This window comes from Camelus ferus, chromosome 36 (genome assembly GCF_009834535.1).
Source record: "Camelus ferus isolate YT-003-E chromosome 36, BCGSAC_Cfer_1.0, whole genome shotgun sequence".
Lineage (NCBI taxonomy): Eukaryota > Metazoa > Chordata > Mammalia > Artiodactyla > Camelidae > Camelus > Camelus ferus.
The window spans coordinates 20,558,318-20,577,433 of record NC_045731.1 but is presented as its reverse complement, the minus strand read 5'-3'; the positions used below and the strand labels follow the sequence as shown (position 1 = coordinate 20,577,433).

At 48.5% G+C, this 19,116-nt stretch overlaps 1 protein-coding gene and 1 pseudogene across 2 annotated transcripts in view; both read left to right on the top strand.

Annotated features, from left to right (window-relative positions):
* Window positions 1-4,308: 4,308 nt before the first annotated feature.
* Window positions 4,309-19,116, top strand: part of LOC106730830 — a 36,249-nt gene continuing 21,441 nt past the window's right edge. The window contains exons 1-5 of one of the 2 annotated variants that reach the window (XM_032474254.1): window positions 9,776-10,062; window positions 10,853-10,962; window positions 12,795-12,902; window positions 13,457-13,527; window positions 16,000-16,124. In XM_032474254.1, coding sequence (XP_032330145.1) covers window positions 12,843-12,902; window positions 13,457-13,527; window positions 16,000-16,124 — 256 coding nt within the window. In that variant the 5' untranslated portion in view covers window positions 9,776-10,062; window positions 10,853-10,962; window positions 12,795-12,842. Of the gene's footprint in view, window positions 4,323-5,893; window positions 5,898-9,775; window positions 10,063-10,852; window positions 10,963-12,794; window positions 12,903-13,456; window positions 13,528-15,999; window positions 16,125-19,116 lie in introns of those variants that run through there. The other variant, XR_004317647.1, reaches the window with a different exon arrangement.
* LOC116661738 lies at window positions 8,176-12,736 on the top strand (annotated as a pseudogene).

Sequence of the window (19,116 nt, the reverse complement as noted above, 5' to 3'; positions counted from 1 at the left end):
CCTCCAGGACAATAGCCTCAAGAGAAGAACAGACAGAGCAGGAGGAGATCTGGGGTTTCTCCCAGGAATGAGGCAGAACAGGGATTTCTGCAGATTTGCAAGGATTCCCCGACCACTGAGCACGGGGTTACAACCCCACGTGACCCCTGTCGTGTTTGGCTTGGGCTCTGGTTCTGGCCTGATCATGTTTTCTTCCAGCTGAGTTCCAGATACTCAGAGGGTGGACTTAGAGGGGCTGCGTTTGGAACCTAGTGAGGAGGTGGAGGGTCCTTTATCTTGAGTCCCTTCAGCCTAATATCCGTAGCTGAAGCCCAACACTCCCCAGGCCCCAAGGGTGGCCGTGGAGGGAGAGCAATCCTGGCAGGCGACCTAGGGGTCCCACTGCTGTGTCCCTCGTCTTAGTTCCCTTTCACCATGGAAGGTGTGACTGTGTCGTGTCATGATGGACACCGCAGTGTCCCTCCCAGAAATCTCTCTTCTCCATCAGGTGGGTTTCCCACCCCTGCTCAGCCTTCTCTCTGCATGGATGCAGAAGGACCAGGCCAACATGAAGTTCTGAGCTTGAGCAGTAAGGTGGAAACAAAGAAACCAATGGAAACAAAGAAGCAAGTGATTGTGGCAAAGCTCCCCACCACAGAGAAGCTGCCCTGAGTGGAAGGGAGGGTGTGGGCATGCCCAGTTTTTTCCTGTCTCCCAGTGCCCTTAGCTTTCTTATTGCAGACCTGCATGGTTACAACAAAATGATCTGCAAAACTGAAAATATTTCCTCTCTCGCTTTTACAGAAGAGGCTGGCCAGCCTCTGGTCCCGGTACCAGGCAAGTGATTGGAGTTCCTTTCCAGTTTGGAAACATCTGGGCAGGCCCAGGTTTGCAAAATTCTTTAAGAGTAGTTACGGAGTTTTGCTTCTAAAATTCTTTACGTCTGTATATACTTCTGAGATGCGGTTGTGCTGTGTAATTCTGAGCCGGGATTTTCTCAAACTGTTTCTCACTTCTTATACCAGACACTCCTAAATTCCAAGGGGAATTGCATATTAAGGAAGGCATGGAATTTAGGAAAAGGATACAGATCTCATTTCCTTTTAAGCATCGATGTACCTCCATCACGGCAGTATTGGTTATGTGTTATTCATAGGGGAACTAAATAGTAACCAGATTAATAGAAAATAGGGGATTTTAGGTACACTGGTTCATCTTTTCAACATTTTTTGTAATGTTTGCAGTTTAAGATGAACATTCCTGAGAAACAGGCAGCCTCTTAGAATGAAATAGCATTTCCTCTGAACCATACTTAATTATTATTTCGTACAGAGCAGGAAGGGTAATCACACATCACACATTTGGGGACCTCAAAGATAAAATTTAACTTTCTGGGAGCGCACTCCCCCATCACCCCCTGCTCTTTTCACTGTCCCATTCTCCCTGGAAGGCTCTTTCTTATCTTCTGCTCATGGCTCCAGTCACTCTTTCTTCCTCCTCGTCCCTCAGCTGGTAAGGTTACTTTTCTACTTTGAACAAGCCTACAAGCCAACAGAAGAGAAATTTCACAAGCAACTCCCAGCACATCCGCTCGCCTTCTGATGTCTGTGACCTCACTCTCTGTTCCCCACCTGTTATTACAAGTGACATCGAAAGCCAGTTCCTCCAAAAGACCCCGGGGCCCCTTCCCTCCCATCTTCTCTGGGTTGTCACTCCCAAAACCATCCTCTCTTTCACTACCTCATCTATTTTGTTCTCCTGCTAGTTGGCTCCCATCAGTATATAAATGTCCATCCTCTTAAAAGAAACAAACAGCACTCCTTGAACCTAATTCACCCCCACCAATTGCCACCCTGTGTCTTTGCAGAAAATCTTTAAGGAGTTGTTTAAACTCACTGTCTGCATCTTCTCCTGAACCATCCCCTTTTACACCCACTCTGGCTTTTCCCCTGATCCCTCGCTCTATGGAAACTGCCTTGTCAAGGACATCAGTGACCCCACTTTGCTAAATATAGTGGTCAATTTTCAGTCCTCATCATGCGTAGCCCCTCGGCAGCATTTGACCCAGCTCTTCCATCCCTCCTCCTCGGTGTTCCTGCTTCACTCAACCTCTAGCCCATCGCTCTGTCTGCTTTTGGTCTACTGGCTGGTCCTTTGGCAATGTCTCCTCTTTTTTCCAAACATATACTGTGGGTGTGTCCCAGAGCTGGTTCCTAGGCCTCTCCTCTCTCTCTCTGCTATTCCTTTCGTGGAAGCAACCCAGCCTTGGAAATTGGCATGCCATCAATTTCTCTATTTCTCCAAAAATCCCTGATTTGCCCTTTCCATCTGGACCTTTATCCCTGAGACTCACATTCTTTTTCTTTCATTCATCTTGGTTTCACATTCATACATATGTTCTACTATGTAATTACTTTTCCAAATTTTGAATCAGTACATCTTTATCATGTAAAATACTCAAATCTGTATTATTTCCACTAAGATGCTTATTTTACCTGAGAACATTTCTGCATTTCTGTATTTATGTGAATAAAGCAAACAGTATTTCTACAAGCCTCAAAGTGAAACAGTGTGTTTGTTTCGGGCTGTTATGTAACATGAAATAAAAATACATCAACATAGTCCTTTTTCATTTATTTTTATGTAACACCGAGATGAGGTTTTTGCACTGAAAACTGGTTTTATTGAAATTTTACTTACGTTATAGACAGTCAGTTTATGTGAAAGCCCTCATTTCTCCCCTTTTCTGATATATTTTCCATTTGGCAATATATAACATATAACTTGGCATGAAACAAAATTCCCAAATCATTCACATAATACAATTAATACATTTAAATTATATTTTTTAAATGTTAAAAACAAAAAGAAAACAGACTCCTCTACCTATTAGGCATTTCTGTGGCAATATGTAATACACCCCTTAACCATGACATTGAAGAACTGAGCTGAAACCAGCCCCTTTCCACCTGCTCAGCCCCACCTTGTCCCATACACTGTGGATGGAGAGGACATCCCTCCCATTGTCCAGGTCCAGATGTTGGAACCATGTCCTTTCTCTCTCTTTCTCTTACACACACAGACAGAAAATCCAGCTTGTTAGAAAATTCTGGATACTCTGTCTTCATTAACCACCTGCTCCCTGCTCCCCGCCCACCTAAGAGCCACCTTCAGCCATTCCTGGACACCAATAGCCTCCTGTTTCCATCTTTGCTTTCCTACAATCTCTCATCCACACAGAGTCATAGAGAGCCTGTAAAAGCATACATTGAGGGGGTGGGTGCAGCTCAGTGGTAGGGCACATGCTTAGCATACATGAGATCCTGGGTTCAATCCCCAGCACCTTCATTAAAATAAATAAATTACCTCCCCCAGAAAAACACAAACACAAAAGCATAAGTTGGACTACATCACCTCTCCCCTCAAAACTCACTAAACTGTTCACCATTTCATTAGGAGCCAAAGTCGTCACAAAGGCCTCAGGACCCGGCTTGCTCTGCCTTTCCGCCCACACTCTCCCCCTCACTCTGGGGGCCACTGGCTCCGGCTCTTCCTTCTTCCTCCGGATCTATTCTGCTTCAAGTTCATTACTCCGTGAGATCTGCCAGGATTGCCTTATTCCCTCCTGCCTGCCTCCCACCCCACCGCCATCACCCGAGTTTGCTCATATCACTCATTTTTTTTTAATTTTTCCAAGCTCTTGCTACCCCCAACATGTTGCCTGTTTCCTCTGCTAAAACTCTGAGCCCCCAGTGATGGGGAGTCATGTCTATTCTGTTGACTGATAAAGCCCGAGATCCTTGGGAAAGGGTCTAGTTAGGAGATTCCCGTACGTAGTAGGAGCTTATACACATTTGCTGAATGAATGTAAATGCCCTGGTCCAATCCGATGGAGCACTTCTGTGTCCTGCTCAAAGAATAACACTCCTTTCCACCTGAGAGGGGGTGACAACTTCCTTGGTGATCAAAGGCAAGAATTTCTTGCTTTATGCTGTTAACCTTAGGCGGGGAGACTGGGGGATCTTCATATATATTTTTAAATTTGGTTCACTCTGCAGTTTGTCTTTGGTCTCTTTATAATTTTGAGAAACTCTTCATAAGTGATCATTCTTCCATCAGATTGAACAGGGTCCAGGTGGAAGGACCAAGCCTGTCCCAGCGCTCATCCTATGTGTCATGTCCTGGGACCCAGTGGATGCTCAGCTCGTAAGTGAACTAAAAGGAGTGAGTGAAGAGATGGGAGCATCTCCTTATTTTGGCATCTCTCTGTCCGATGTCTTGAGATTTGGGGAAGGGTTTACTAGTGCGGAGGGGAGATGTCAGGTCCTCTGTGCTCTTCCTGAGTGCCCTGGCCTTACCCATTCCCCCAGCCCCCTCTGGGCAGCCAAGCCGAGGAGCTGGGCCACCGGGGGTTGTGCTGATCAATAATCCACCTTCACCCCATGTCTGGGGGATAGGTAGACCTGGTTGTAGACTCTGCAGTCAGGTCCTTGGAGGAATTCCTCACCGAACTATGTTTTGGACATTTTATTTTTCTCTATAACTTCCAGTTGAAGAAGAAGATTGTCTTCGACACATGAACGGTGAGGATGCCTACTGTCCCCTTGGAACCCAGGTGGGGCTGGGAGTCTGCTGTTTGTACAGCCGGTGGGCTCGTGTTGCTTTGGGCATCCCTGTGCCTGAATTCCTGCAGTACACTCGGTGGTAAAGACAGGGGTGCCTGGCAGGGAGGGAAGTGGGTTGGGAGACTGCACAGCTGGGGCGATGTTAACCTGGGGTGAGCGGGAGCCTGCTGATGCATGGCATCTCGGTGCAGGGAACTCTCCACACTCAGAGAGGTTCCCACTCCCGCAGGGGCCCTTTTATCAGGGTGCTGGGCTGTCAGGGGACCGCAGGGGTCCCAGTGGGGATTAAGGTGCCTTCAGGCAATGGGAAGTGAGGGGTCCAGTGGCACTTAAATTAACTGTGCACCCAAACCCAGCCCCAACCTCTTTCAGCCTGTTTCCTAATCTGCAAAACTGTAATGATATTAACCATCCCGAAGGGTCATTGATAGGCTGGGACATACTAGACAGTCAGGAGCTGGAATTCCTCTGTCCCCTGATTGTTTTCCTTCTTTCTGACTATTTGCTCTCACAAGTTCAGTCTCTCTGTCTCTCTCTCTTTCACTTCTAACTTTCTCTCATGCTCTGGTTTCATTTGATTTCCAACCACCGCCCCTCCCCCTCGCCAATCCCCAGATGAGTGAACTTGATTTCTGTGTGTCAGTTCCAAATTCCCAGGAAAGATGCTCTGTCTTCCTCTGGATCTGTTGTCCAACCCATCAGTTGTGGCCAGAGGAGCGAGTCCCTCTGGGACCAGAGGAGGGTCTCCGCCCAGCCCCCCAGACACCACTGTGGGAGCACATAGCTCTCCGAGGAGGAGGTGCTGGCTGTGACCTTGCGTCAGTCAGTATGAATTTATGCCTCCTCTTGCCCCAAATACATCCTACTAAACAAAGATGAAAATTAAACACTCCTGGGATTTGTGTCATGGATCACTCAGGGTGGGGGCTAAGGAGGCTGGAACCTCTGCTGCATGTAAGGGGCTACAGTGAATCCCCAACAAGAGCCTGCAAAGGGAACACCACCGGCCCCACCCGGCACTTAGGGCGCTGAGTCTGCGTGATGTTGAGCTAGGCTTCTGACCACAGCTCAGTGGTCTGGTCTGACCAGTTAGCCTTTGAAACCAACCAGCTTTGGATTCTTCAATCCCTCCCTGAGGTTTTACCTGAACCACCAGCTTCTGTATCTCTGAAGTCAGATGATGAGGACCCTTCACGTAAGCCGTTCGCACAACCCTGTGCAGGTCTTTGTGCTGCTCGGTCTGCCCGGCGAGCTGACCGAGGTTGGTATTTTACTGATGTTAGAAATAGTCTGGTTTCCCGATGCACTGTTCCACTGAACAAACAACAGAAGCCACTTCTCGTTGATAAAAGCAAAAAAGGGACTTAATGAAAAGATACTGGGAGGGTGTGTGGATTGGCCAGGACCAGAGCCAACCCAGGAGCTGTAGGAGGTGTTAGGGAGCCCCAGGCACCAGGCTGGGCGGGGTGCTACCGGGCCCCCTGCCACCCCAGAAGGTACCCCCCTCCACCCTACCCTCCACCTCACTCACTTCAGGTTCACATCCTGGCAGGGCCAGGTCACATTGAAGCCACAAGCACACACCTCAGTGGGGGAGATTTCCCCTTCCCAGCTGAGGGCATGCCCGGTGTGGGGAGAGGCCCCGTTAGAGGAAGGCGGTTCCCCTATTGTTCCGAGTTAAGCTGCAAGTCAGTGCCCATCACTCAGGAGAGCCAGGCTGGTCGGACCTCATTGTGGTGACTAGGCCATCTGAGTTCATTTATTACTTTCTATGTTTGAAGGCCCTGGAGGGAGCAAAAGTGAAGGTTCTAGTATTTATTTTGTGTTTCCCACGTACCAGGTGTGGTAAGCAAGCCACTTCAGACAAGGCCCAGAGCAACCACGTTAATAGGCCACGAAGCAAGTCATGCAGTCAGGCCTCTGTGGTCCCGAAACTCGTGTCCCCATTGTCTCCGTAGTTACCAGTCGAAACTGGGGGGATTTATTGGGACTGTGTGCTCCTGTAGGGGCTGGGATGTGTGTGTTTAAATCCACATCTTCAGAAACTCGTCCAGAAGCACAGCCACTGATTGCACGGAGGCAGAGGAGGGGAGGCTTCCAGCCTCTGGTCCAGCTTGTGAGGAGCTCAGAAGTTGCTCCTTCTGTCCTGAAAACAACACCAGGGCTGAGGGAGCTGCAAACCCACTGCTCTTCTTAGATCCACAAGAAAACTGAGGGGGAAAGCTGCTCCCAACCCAGAGAGGCAGCCGGGCAGGCTTGGAGAGTCACAGCTCCCAGGGCAGACCCCGCTTTTGTAAGAACCCCGGGGAAAGGCAGATTTAACAGGTCCCTGAGGCCAGCGGGAGGCTCAATGTGGGGAAGTCTGAGTGTGACAACTCCAGGGGGCCAGTCAGAGGGGCCCCCTGCTCTTTTTCATGCATTTTACCTCCAGGACCGTACCCTGTTCTCAGACTGAAAGTCAGAGAAAGACTCCTCATGCTTCCTGCCTGGAAAGGAGAAAATAACTGTATTGAAATACACCCATAACATTCTGTTTCACTGGGGGAAGTTGTCTTTTATTTGTTTTTTTTTTTAATAAGAAATTATTTTACCAAAGCCTAAACAAACTGGGGGAAGGGAAATACCTTCTGTGTCACCCAAATTGGGGTGAGAGGAAAGAGACACACTTGTGGAGGTCACAGCTCAGGGCACAGGCTCAATGAGAACTAATCACAGGACTCAGATGCCCTGCTCTGTCCAGCTCCCCCAACCCCTTACCTCCATGTCAGTAGGGCCCCTGTGTAATGACAGGAATAAAACTAAAAGAAGTAAATGTCTCAGGAGTGTCGAGGGAAAACCCAAAGACAGCGGGGAGATGAAAACAAGGACACACAGGCGGCTTTAGCCTCTCGCACGAATAGCTGTAGCAAACTACACACAGCCCAGCCCCAGTAGATTAACAGAAAACCTCACAGAAGAAAGTATTTATTTTGGTTCTCTTACCCAGTGCATTCCATTGTGCATCTTCGCCTAGAATTTAGCGGAAGCAAGTCCATTTCAAAAGGGGCATAACTGAAGAGGGATGACTTTCCAGACTCTGACATGCAGAGAGAGCACCAGCCTAAGTGAGAGCACGGTGATGGGTGGGGTAGGGGTGGGCTGCCTTCTTCCCCAAATAAGGAAACTTCCTGAGGCCAGCACAGTGGGAGGGAGGGCCATGGGGTGGAAGCAGCCAGACTTCTTCCTGAGAACTGATGGGATGCCTCCAAGGGACCATTCAGGTGCCCAAAATGGGCCCTGAGGGTGGGAGCCAGTCAGTCTGCCTCAGAGCCCAGGACTGAGGTGGGCGCACAGCAGGCAGGTCTTACTTGGCCAGATCCATTTCACATCCCCAAGCCCTGTGTAAAACATGAAGCGTGGACGGCCTGGTGAGCACAGCTCTGCCCTCAAGACCGGTTTCAACTCCTCTCTTCCCGGAAAACAGCATCTCTGAGCCCGTCCTGGGTGACCTCACAAAGATCACCCTAGTGGCCCAGGCTAGTGACCGGGAACATGTACCTTCCATCAGCCAACCCCAGATGTCCACTGATGCATCATATACTGGCAAAGATGTGAGTTCCTGTGCATTGGTCTAACAGCAGAGACTCTGCCACAGGCCCAAGAGGTGGTGTGTGGGACATGCAGGGGTGCAGGAGTGTAAGCAGTGCAAAAGTGTAAGTGGTGGCAGGGGTGCAGGGGCTGTGGAGGGCGCAGGCAGTTCAGGGGACTAGGGGGTGCAGAAGTGCAGGGAGTGCAGAGGTGCAAGGAGTGTAGGGGTGCAGGGAGGTGCTCAGGCACGTGTCCAGGATCAGAAGGCAAGTGCACATCCTCGCAGTCAGCCTGACCCTGGGAGGCTGGTGCAATGGTTTGGGGCGGCGGTGGGTGGGAGGCTGCCCGGGCAAGCTGGTCGATTTCTTCTCTTCCCTGCAGCCTGGCCTAGGGGGGCCTTGGCCGCCGGAGATTCGCCAGATGTTGGACTCCAGGTAAGCTTGCTCCTGGGAGGTGGGGCGGTTAGGTCAATGGGCGGCGGCAGCGGCAGGGGAGGCGAAGCGGGGCTGCCCCTGGCGAACTGGTGGAATAGCTGCCTTGTCCCACCTGCCGGGCCTGGGAGCGGCCTCTGCTGCCTCAGGTCGCCAGACACACCTGTCCCACTCAGCTTGCTGAGTGCGGAGTGGGGGCGGTGCCATTAAGGTGCGGGGCCCACGGGGGTAGGGGGTCTGCCGCGCGGAAGCCGGCCAATTCACTCCGCTCTCCCCCACGGTGGAGCCTGGGGGCAGCTTCTGCTGCCCTAGAGGCGGGACGCCGTTCTCCAGGTGAGCTTGATCCTGGGAGGCGGCGGCGGCGGCGCCAGGATGAGGGGGGCAGTTCCAGGGAGCTGATCCATTTCTTCTCTCCCCCGCGGCCTGGCCTGGGGGCGACCTCTGCCGCCGGAGATTTGCCTGAGGTCCGGCTCCAGGTGAGCTTGCTCCAGGGAGATGGGTGCGGTGCGGTCAGGGGGCTGGTAAGGTGGTGGCTGCAGGGATAGGGAGGCTGCCCTGGGGGAGCTTGTGGATTAGTTCCCATGTCTGTGCCGCGTGGCCTGCAGGCGGCCTCTGCTGCGCCAGGTACCGGGACACCCCTGTCCCATATTGCCTGCTGGGGACGGGAGGCAGGGTAGTCAGGGTGCAGGGGTGGTTGGGTTCAGGAGCCTGCAGCGGAGGAGCGGACACATTTGCTCCCATCTTCCCTGAGGCCTGTCCTGGGGGCGGTCTCTGTTGCCCTGGGTTGCGAGACACGTGTATCCTAGTCGGCCTGACCCCGGGAGGCGGGCGTGGTTCATTGGGGGTGGTGGCAGCAGCCGCAGGTTTTCCCATGGAGCTGGTCCATTTGCTCCCATTTCCCCCCATGATGCGCCCTGAGGGCGGACCCTGTTGTCCCTAGTTCGCCGGACTTCCATCTCCAGGCCATCCTGCTCCCTAGAGGAGGCCACCTTGAGGTCAGGGGGCAAGAATGGTGGCTGCTGCGGGGGTAGGGGGCTGCCTTGGGGAGATGGTGGATTGGCTCCCGTCTCCCCGAAGGCCTGGTGTGGGAGTGGCCTCTCCAGTCCCAGATCACCAGACACACCTGTCCCATTGAGCCTGCTGGGGGAGGGGCGCTCTGGGCGGTGCCTTTAAGGTGCGAGGGTGGTGAAGGCGGGGGTAGAGGACCTGCAGCACGGAGCCTGACAATTTTCTCTCCTCTTCCCCGCGGCCAATCCTGGGGGCGTCCTCTGCTGCCCAAGGAGCCGGATGCCCGTCTCCAGGTCAGCTTGCTCCTGGGAGGCGGGCGCGATGCGGTCGAGGGGCAGAGGCAGCTGAGACGGCCGGCTGCCCCGCCTAATGGGGCCACTTCTTCTCCTCTCCCCTGACCTGGCCTGGGGATGGCCTCTCCCGCCCAAGATTCGTCTGACACCCCACACCCGGTCGGTTTGCTCCTGGGAGGTGGGCGCGGTGAGATCAGGGGGTGGAGAGCAGAGGGGGCTGCCCCTGGTGAGCTGGAGGATAAGCTCCCATCTCTCTGGAGGCATGACATGGGGGCGGCTTCTGCTGCCCCTCGTTCCCAGGTCACCCTTCTCCGGGTCATATTGCCCCGGGGGAGTAGTAGGGTGCGGGGGTGGCGGGGTGTTGGCGGGGGTGTGGAGCCTGCCGCTTGGGAGCTAGTGGTTTAGCTCCCATCTCCCCTGCAGCTTGGCCTGGGGGCAGCCTCTGTTGCCCCAGGTCGCAAAGCAGTTTCCCTGACACCTTAACCACCGGAAGTGGGCAGGGTGTGCTGAGGGGGTGGAGGCAGCCGCCAAGGCAGCGACGGAGGGGGCTGTCCCTGGCCAGATGGTCAATTTGTTCCCATCTCAAATTTTGCAGCCCAGTTTCGCAAGACGCCCTTCTCCAGTTTATCCTTCTCCTGGGAGGTGAGCGCAGTGCATGCAGCCCAAGGTCTGGGCTCTCCCCTGGGGAGGGGCAGAACTCTCTTGTTCTCCTTTGTCTTTATTCTTCAGCGAAGTGGTTACTGGACCCAATTCTTAATCCTGAGAAAGTGTAGCCTGTGTTACGGAAGAGCTGCTGGACAGTGAGGTTTCTGGGTGGGTTTTCACATCAGCTGATGCCCCAGGCAGGCAGGAAAGCTATTACTCAGAGCTTCTTAGTCTGGAGTTGGGGGATGTCCCCGCCATCCTCACCATGCTTTTTAAAAATGTGTTACTCCCCTCTTTTTCCTAGGTGACATTTTAGGTTATTGGGTCACAGATTGCTGGCACACTCATCCCTGTTCTCAAACATCTTTTAAACTTGGGTGAAGTGATAAGTAGGGGAAGATGATTTACTGAAAGGTAAGAATACTTAAATTTGCATTAAAGCTACATTCTGTCAATCTTTCTCAAATGATTTTTCTCTGATTCTAAATCCACGACCTAGTGAATGTTGTCCTCCTGTGTAAATCATTGATCTTCACATAACATTTGTTGAGTGGTCAAAGAGATTTGTTAATTAGATTATTCCTGAAAGGAAAAGCTCAGGCTTTTGAGAATTCCTTGTCTGATGTCACCCAGGCAGTCACAGTAGAAGACAGAGCTGATATAAAAGTCCCTCAGCTGCCTGAACTGCAAAGCTTCTGGGATTACTGATCCCTGAAATGCAGGTGACTCTTGATGTTAATCTGGGGATGGTTTACATGATCAGATTCTTCCAGTCCTGTAAATGGGTTCTGTAGCCGGGAGAGCTGGTCATAAGGGCCATATCGTGAGGGGTGGGATGGGAAGGCAAGGTGTAAGAGCTGGCATCACTGAGATTCCATACTCGCTAAACACAGACTCCAGAGCCTAATTGTTGTCAGGTTCTGTTCTGGATTTGAGAGTGTGTTCAGACATGATTCTTGCCCTTCAGGAGTCACTGCCTGGGTGGAAGTAACCTTTACATAGATCTGGGGAGGATGGCAATTAAGTAGATGGGCTGTTATGGTTCTCAGTGTGCCCAGGCTCCCTCATCCAGGCACTCTTGGGACTAACGAGTCATCTTATTCACTCACTCACTAATTTATTACCATTGAATTGATCATTTGTCCCACAGTAAGTGAAAGAAGGTATCAGGAAGCTGAGTTTTGTCCCCTCTCCTATCACTGATTGTATCTGTCAGTCGGGCGCCCTGCGTATGCATTGTGAAATGGTGGTATTTCTTGCCCAATGGGGCTGCACTGTGAGTTCTGAGAATCAGGGGAGTCACGTGGGTAGGACAGCACCCTGACACACATGGCAACCCCCCACCCCGTGAGACAGCATTGTCGATGCTCAGGTGACCCGATGTAGACGGCGGTGTTAAACCTGAGCATGTTTAGTGACCTTGGCGGCTCTGAAAATACAGACTACCGGTCCCTAACTCTGGAGACGCTGAGTGTACCCCAGAATTCTGCATTTTAAGAAGCACTTTAACTAATTCTGATGAAGATGATCTGAGTGCCCCATTGAGAAACAGTGTTGTGCGATACAGCAATATTGAGGATTCTCAGGGAATGATGTCTGTTTAGGATGGTCCAAGGGCCCTCACTTGAGACTTTTGCCTTGGGTTTAATTGTATGTGTTCAGAAGTGATGTCTCTCACTTCCAGTGCTTGTCAGCATGCTCTGTGCAGGGACTTGCACTCAGTAGATGGCAAAAACTATGATTCTTCAGGTCACCGAGCTAGAGTGTGAGCGATCTTTTATTTTGGTTTTCTTTATAGCAATGCAGAGTCTCCCGAGAAGAGATTCAGACTGAACAGCTTTGTGTCAGACTTTGGAAGACCGCTGGTGCCCAAGGTGTTCTCTGGCAGGTCAATGACGAATCTAGGTCCCTCTTTCACTGCTACATCAATGAAGTGGACCGCTTGGACAAGGCCAAAGCTGGTATCCCAACCATAGCCCTTGACAGTGATGTTCGGCTCCAGGAAGCCATCAGATGCAGCAGGTGGCCAGAGGAGGAGCCGAACGGGCTCATGAAATGTGACACCCCCAGCTTCATCAACACGGACCAGAACTCTTCCTTTGGGGAAGATGATTTCCTGATTTTGGAACCACCAACTGTTCTAGAAGATAAGCCAGTTGCTCAGACCTCACACAAAGACTTGAATTGAGAAAACGTGCTTTGTCAAGTGTCTTTCTGAAGATGTGAAGTATGTCTTTGTATGGCAGGAATTCCCCTTTCACGAAATTGTATGTGTTTATGTCTGAGAGAGAGAAATGGAGACAGACAGAAAGACGGAGACAGAAGAGAGCCCCCTCAGAAGAGAGCTAGTTAAGGTGAGTTTTGTGCCTTTAAAAAACATTTGGGGTTTTGGGGGGAACAAAGTATTTACACTGTCTCATTCTCCTAGTTGGAAACCTTGGCCCCATACTCAGTGTTAGCGGCCTTGAATGGGGATTGGCACGGTGCATTTCATCTGGCGCTGCCACATCCACGCTCTGCCTTTAGCACGTTGCTTTGCCTCTCAGGGCTGCCACCCTTTTAACTGTAAGGAGAGGAGTCTGGAGTAGGTGATCCATCCCAGCTCTGCTGTTTTGCAAATTTCTGATTTCGTATTCGGATGAGGCTGGGATACACCCAGAGCAGTATAAACCAGGCCCTACCTCCTGTCTCTTGCTGGGGCATCCCTTCAGGCCTGTGCCTTCTCCCTACCCAACCCTTTACTGAGCCCAGCTTTTGTCAGGAGCCCAAGAGCCTACCGAGATGGCAGGGGACGTCTCTCGTGGTCACGGTGGCCATCATTTCTATTGGTTGTGCTGAAACAGCTCTTCTGAGATCCTCCGGCCACCCTTGCTCCAACCTGAGGACAGCCCTACCGTTTCTTTCCTAGGAGGAGGATCAATCCATGGTGCATTTTATGACAATCCTGTCCCCAGGAATGCACGGAAGGTTATCAGCTGAGTGAGGTGAGGTGCCTCTGTTTCTCTGCGTCCCTGTATCTCTGTCTGCTCACAGTGCCCTGCCACCGGCTACTGAGCAAGAAAAGTGCTATTCACCATGATGGGTGTTTTGCAGATGTGTAGGTGATGGTCGTGTAGCTCATGTGTGGGCTTTGAGCTGGGATGGTGAAGAGCTTATAAATACCTCATCAACATTTATTCGAGGTGGCCTGGTGCCACACAGACTTGATTGATGAAGGCATCAAGCCTGCACACTGGTTTGGAAACAACTTGGTTTTGATCAGTCACACTGCATGCATGACTCGCTGCTAATCTCTGGGTGGTTTTTTCATTTTAGATTTATTCACCCAGTGTCTTGCTTAAGCTGAAAAATACTTTTATTTCACCAGAATATTCTCTGATTCTTTGTTTTCACACATCCAGTTTTTTAATTCCTTTAAAAATTGTTCTGTGTTTATAATGCCTCCTTATTTCTATCATCTCTAGGTTCCCAGTGGCCTGAGCCATGCACCAGATTTTATGTAGGAACTGTACCACCAAAAGAAATCCCCTCGCCATAATATCTTTTGAGGAAAATATTATTCTTTAAGACTCTAACACTAAATCGTAGAAGAAAGCATGGAACATTTCTTGTAGTTAATACATGTTCATGCAAAAAGAAATTTGATATTTTCATTGAAAAATGTTGATTTTAATAACTTTTACTAATGTGAATATTATTATTCATAATTTAAGTAACCAAATAAAACCACAGTTATTTATTATTAAGATTGAAAACTATTTACACAGTCTCTCAATTAGAAGACTGAAGTGTATTTAAAAGATGGAAAAATACCCATGATGACACCATCTTTTTTATTAACTAAATATCAAGAACTGTGCAGGGTTAAGATTTGACCCCCTGCAAGCTGCCAGGTTAGCATGAGGTAGTCTGTGGATGCTGCCAGAAGACAGGACACTCCCCCAGGATCAGAGACAAAGGACTTCCTGCCAGTCACAGCAGGCAGCCTGTGGTTCATGTTCATGTTGGTTCCTGAGTGCCTTTCCTATTGCTGTTGTAACAAAGGACCACAGACTCAGTGGCTTAAAGTAACACACATCCATTGTCTCACTGTTCTAGGGTGCAGAAGTGCAAAGTCAATGTCAGTGGGCTAAAACCAACGTGTGGCCAAGGCTACGTTCCACACCGAGGCTCTTGGGAGGGATTCATCTTCCTACCTTTCCCAGCTTGCAGAGGTGCTCACACTCCTTGGCCCAGGGCCCTGTGTCACTGTGACTTCTGCTGCCACATTCACATCTCTGTCTCTGACCAATCTGCCTCTCTCCTCTAAGGACCTCCGTGATGACGTTTGCTTTCCCACAGTGATCTGCCATCCCAAGGTCCTTGACAGTCACACCTGCAGAGTCCCTTTTGCCATGCACAGTGACATATCCCTAGGTTCTAGGGATCAGACCGTGGACATATTGGGGGCCATTATTCTACCGAGTTCTTCCCTTTGGCCCCACTGGTTCTTGTCCATCCCACATGCAAAATGCATCCACCTCATCCCAACACCCTCCAGAGTCTCATTTACTACACCATCAACTCAAAGTCCAACATGTAGTCTAACTATTATCAGCTCAAAAGCCTAAATATTTTCATCCTCATCACCTAAGTCAGGCATGATTGAGACCCTGGGTGTGATCTTCTCTGCTCAAAATCCTGCAATGGCTTCTCATTTCACTCAGTGAAGAAGTGAGAGTCCTTATGGTGACCTTACAGCTTTCCTCCCCCTCCCCAAGCTGAGCTCATCTCCGGTTTTCTCCCTGGCTCACTCCGCTCCAGCCACACTGGCCTCCCTGCTGTCCCTTGGGGATATCAGACATGCACCCACAGGCCTGTTGCCCTGGCCGGTCTCTGTCCAACTCATATGCTGAAGTCCTAACCCCAGGACTACAGAACATGACCCCATTTGGTAATAGGGTTGTTGCAGATGTCATTGGTTAAGAAGAGGTCATTAGGGTGGGCCCTAATCCAGTATGACTTGTGTCCTGATAAAAAGGGGCAATGTGCCCACAGAAACACGTGTACATGGGAGATGACGTGATGAGATGTGGAGAGAAGACGGTCGTCTCCAAGCCAAGGAGAGAGGCCTGGACCAGCCTCTCCCTCCCAGCCCTCAGGAGGAGCCTGCCCTGCTGACACCCTGCCTGCAGACTCCCCGCCCCCAGGGCTGTGAGACAGTGAGCCTCTGTGGTTCATGTCACCCAGTGTGCGGTGCTGTGTTAGAGGGAGCTCAGCAACTAGCACCCCGTTCTCAAGGTCCTCAGTGAGCCCAGCTCTGGCCATCTCATTTTAACCTGGAAACTGCCTTCCCCTTGTCTCTGCCCCAGAAACCCCCTCTCCCTGATCATATTATTTCTATCACCTTCTAGAATACCATATATTTCACATGACTGTCACGACTGTAGTCTATGTTCTGCTCCTCCTCAGTCCTACAGGGACAAGGATCCTTATTTGTTCACTGACGGACCTCAGGTGGCTTGACCAGGACCCGTGGCACAGCAGTCAATACAAATTGGCCGGATGGAAGGAGGGATCTTTCCTTACATTCACAGGTGAGTGAACGAAGATTCCGGGGGACTGAGTGTTTCGCTCAGGCACAGAGCTGGTAAGTGTCAGGCCAAGGTGGGTTTCAGGTACCTATGAACCTGAGGGAGGCTTGAGTGATTCCCTTTCCATTGATTAGTATTTCTCAGGTGTCTCTTTTTCTGGCTCTAACTTTTGACTTCTTTCTGTTATTCTTCTAAGCTTTCAACCAGTTTTAAGTTTTAATTCTGCTTTGTCTCAGGTAAACAAATGAAATCTGTAAATCTTTTAACTCATTATTTATTTCATCTAAATACATTGTGATTAGTGATGATGTTTTATTTCTGGCATCTTGTTTTGTGAATTCTATTTGCTTTGCTCTGCTTTTCTCCTGCCTGTTATATACCTTGCAGTCATGGTTAAGAGCATGGCATCTAGAGACAGCCTATCCGGGCTTGGTTCCCTCCCTCGCTAACCATGTAACCAGGATATGTAATCCCTTTGAGACTCACTTTCTTCATGTACAAAAAGTGGTACTATCCACCTCAAAGACTGTGAGCATTAAGTGATAAAATAGATGAAGAACTTAGAATAGTGACCGGCCTATTTTGCATTCTTCATTTTGACTTCTTTATTTTTATTCTCTTTTTAAACAATTACTTTAGAGATTACTGTTGAATTTTAATGAACACCCTAGATATTGAAGATTAAAATGTTACTTAACCCATACATTGAATTTTATATACCAAATGATATCTGTGTTTTGTTTCCATAAGTTCTGTTTAGTTCTTTAAAAAATTGATCTGTTTTCTTTTTCATGATGTCCTGATTGTTCATTATGTTATATAAGATTCATTTTATCTTTTAATGATTCAGTCATACTTATTTTATGCTCTCTCTTAGATTGTTTCATAATTTTAGGCTCTGGAATATTAATCATCCTGTGTTTTACGGTTAGCTCTTTCTTCCCTGTGGCACTTATTTCCTTCTGTTTTTAGTTGTGTGTCTGTGTGTGTGTAGAGTTGTGGGAGCTTCTCTATAGTGAGTACAATTTTTTTCCTATGATTGTCCCTTACATCCTGGTTTTTAAAGTTTCCCTAGAGAACAATTTTGTGTTGCTTATCCTAAGGCTCCAGGTGATATGATCAACCTTGAATTATTATATTTTTTGGTTTGGGAATTCCGGAATCTTAAGTGGAGTATCAATTTGGATTCCACATTCATATAAAGCAGGGGCGTGGAGATTAGACTTTTTTAAGGGAGACTTTGTTTTTCCCTAGAGAACCGGTTGTTTCACCCCTTTCCTGTGTGCACATGTGGAGAACTTTGAGTCTCCCTTTCAGTGAAGAGGCAAGTCTTCCAATACGTCTTATGCAGAGGTTTCTATAAAGGAAGACTCTTCTACATCTGGTATGGACCCTGTTTCCTAAATGGACATTGTATCCCTATTTATGTGCAGATGAAAACCCCTTCCCTCCAGGGTGCGGTGGCATCAGCTCACAAGATTACCATTTTGGCGTTAAGTGTCCTCTTTGTATTGTCACCTGGGAACTTCTCTCTCCATAGTTAGCTCTGTGTTACTTTTGTTGTATTTTATCCGGCATTACTGAAAGTTTTACTTAAAAGGGATCCTAATTAGCTCTGTTTACCTGTTTCCAGAGCTGAAAGCTTCAGTTCTAGAGTATCTGTTTGATTTTTCTTAAAAATACATTCCAGTATATTTCTCTGGTGAAAGTCTTGACCCTGTTATATATTCTCCCATCATTTCCTTATTTTCTTGAATGTATTAAAAGTATTTTATAGCCTTTATTGGTAACTCTGATGCCTACATCACCTGGGGTTTGCATCCTTTGTCTAATATTCTTATTCTCATTTTATCCATCATATAGTCTTGACATGTTGCATGTCTAGAAATTCTTTATTACATGGCAGACATTGCAAATGAAAAATCCATATCTTATCTTCCGTAAGAGGTTTTCTACCTTCCCGTTAGGCAGACAGGGTGAGGGACTGATCATCTCACTCCAATCAGGCCCTGAGTTGTGTCAGGACAGAAGTGCCTTTTTTCTTAAGACAGCTTTGAGGTATACTTGGCAAAATAATTTTCACACATTTAAAGTGTACAACTTAATACATTTTGACATAAGTGTATCCCCAAGAAACCATGACCACATTCAAGACAGTGAACATACCCATCACCCACAAAACTCTTCTCCTGCATTTTGTTGTCCCTCCCTCCCTCCCCATCTATTCCCCTGGAAACCATTGATCTGCTTTCTATCACAACATACTGGTTTGCATTTTCAAGATCGTTGTATGAATGGATTCATGCAGTATCTACTCTATGTTGTCTGACTTCTTTCATTCAGTGTAATTATTTTCAGAGTCATCTGTGTTCCTGTATTAATAGCTTATTTTTCTTATAGCAGAGTATTGCTTAGTGCTGAGTTTTTCCTGAATAGTTTATTGTGAGCAGTGTTTGGATAGACCATCCTTTGTTTCTTCATTTACTTCTTGATGGATGCATGGGTTGTTTACAACTTGAGCTATTATAAATAATATTGCAGTGAATATTTGGTTACAAGTCTTTGTATGGACATATGCTTTTATTTTCTAAAGCATCAGATGAGGAATGTCTGGCTTATATGGCAGATTGGTGTTTACCATTTTTAAAGAAACTGTTAAACAGTTTTCCAAAATGGTTGTGCTATTGTAAATTCCTCGTGGTGTGTATCAGTTCTGGTTGCTCTATTTCCTTGCCAGCACTTTGTAAGGTCGGTCTTTCTAATCGTATACATTCTAGTATGTATGTGTACTACTATCTCACTGTGGTTTTTAAAAGCATTTCTCTAATGACTAATGGCATCTTTAATCAGCATCTTTTCATATGCTTATTATCCATCTGGATATCTTTACTGAAGTGTGTTTTCTGGCCTCATTCATTCATTCAGGTGTTTGCATTATTATTGAGTTTTGAAACCTTTTATTCTGGATCAGACACAAAGAAAGACCTTTACCAGA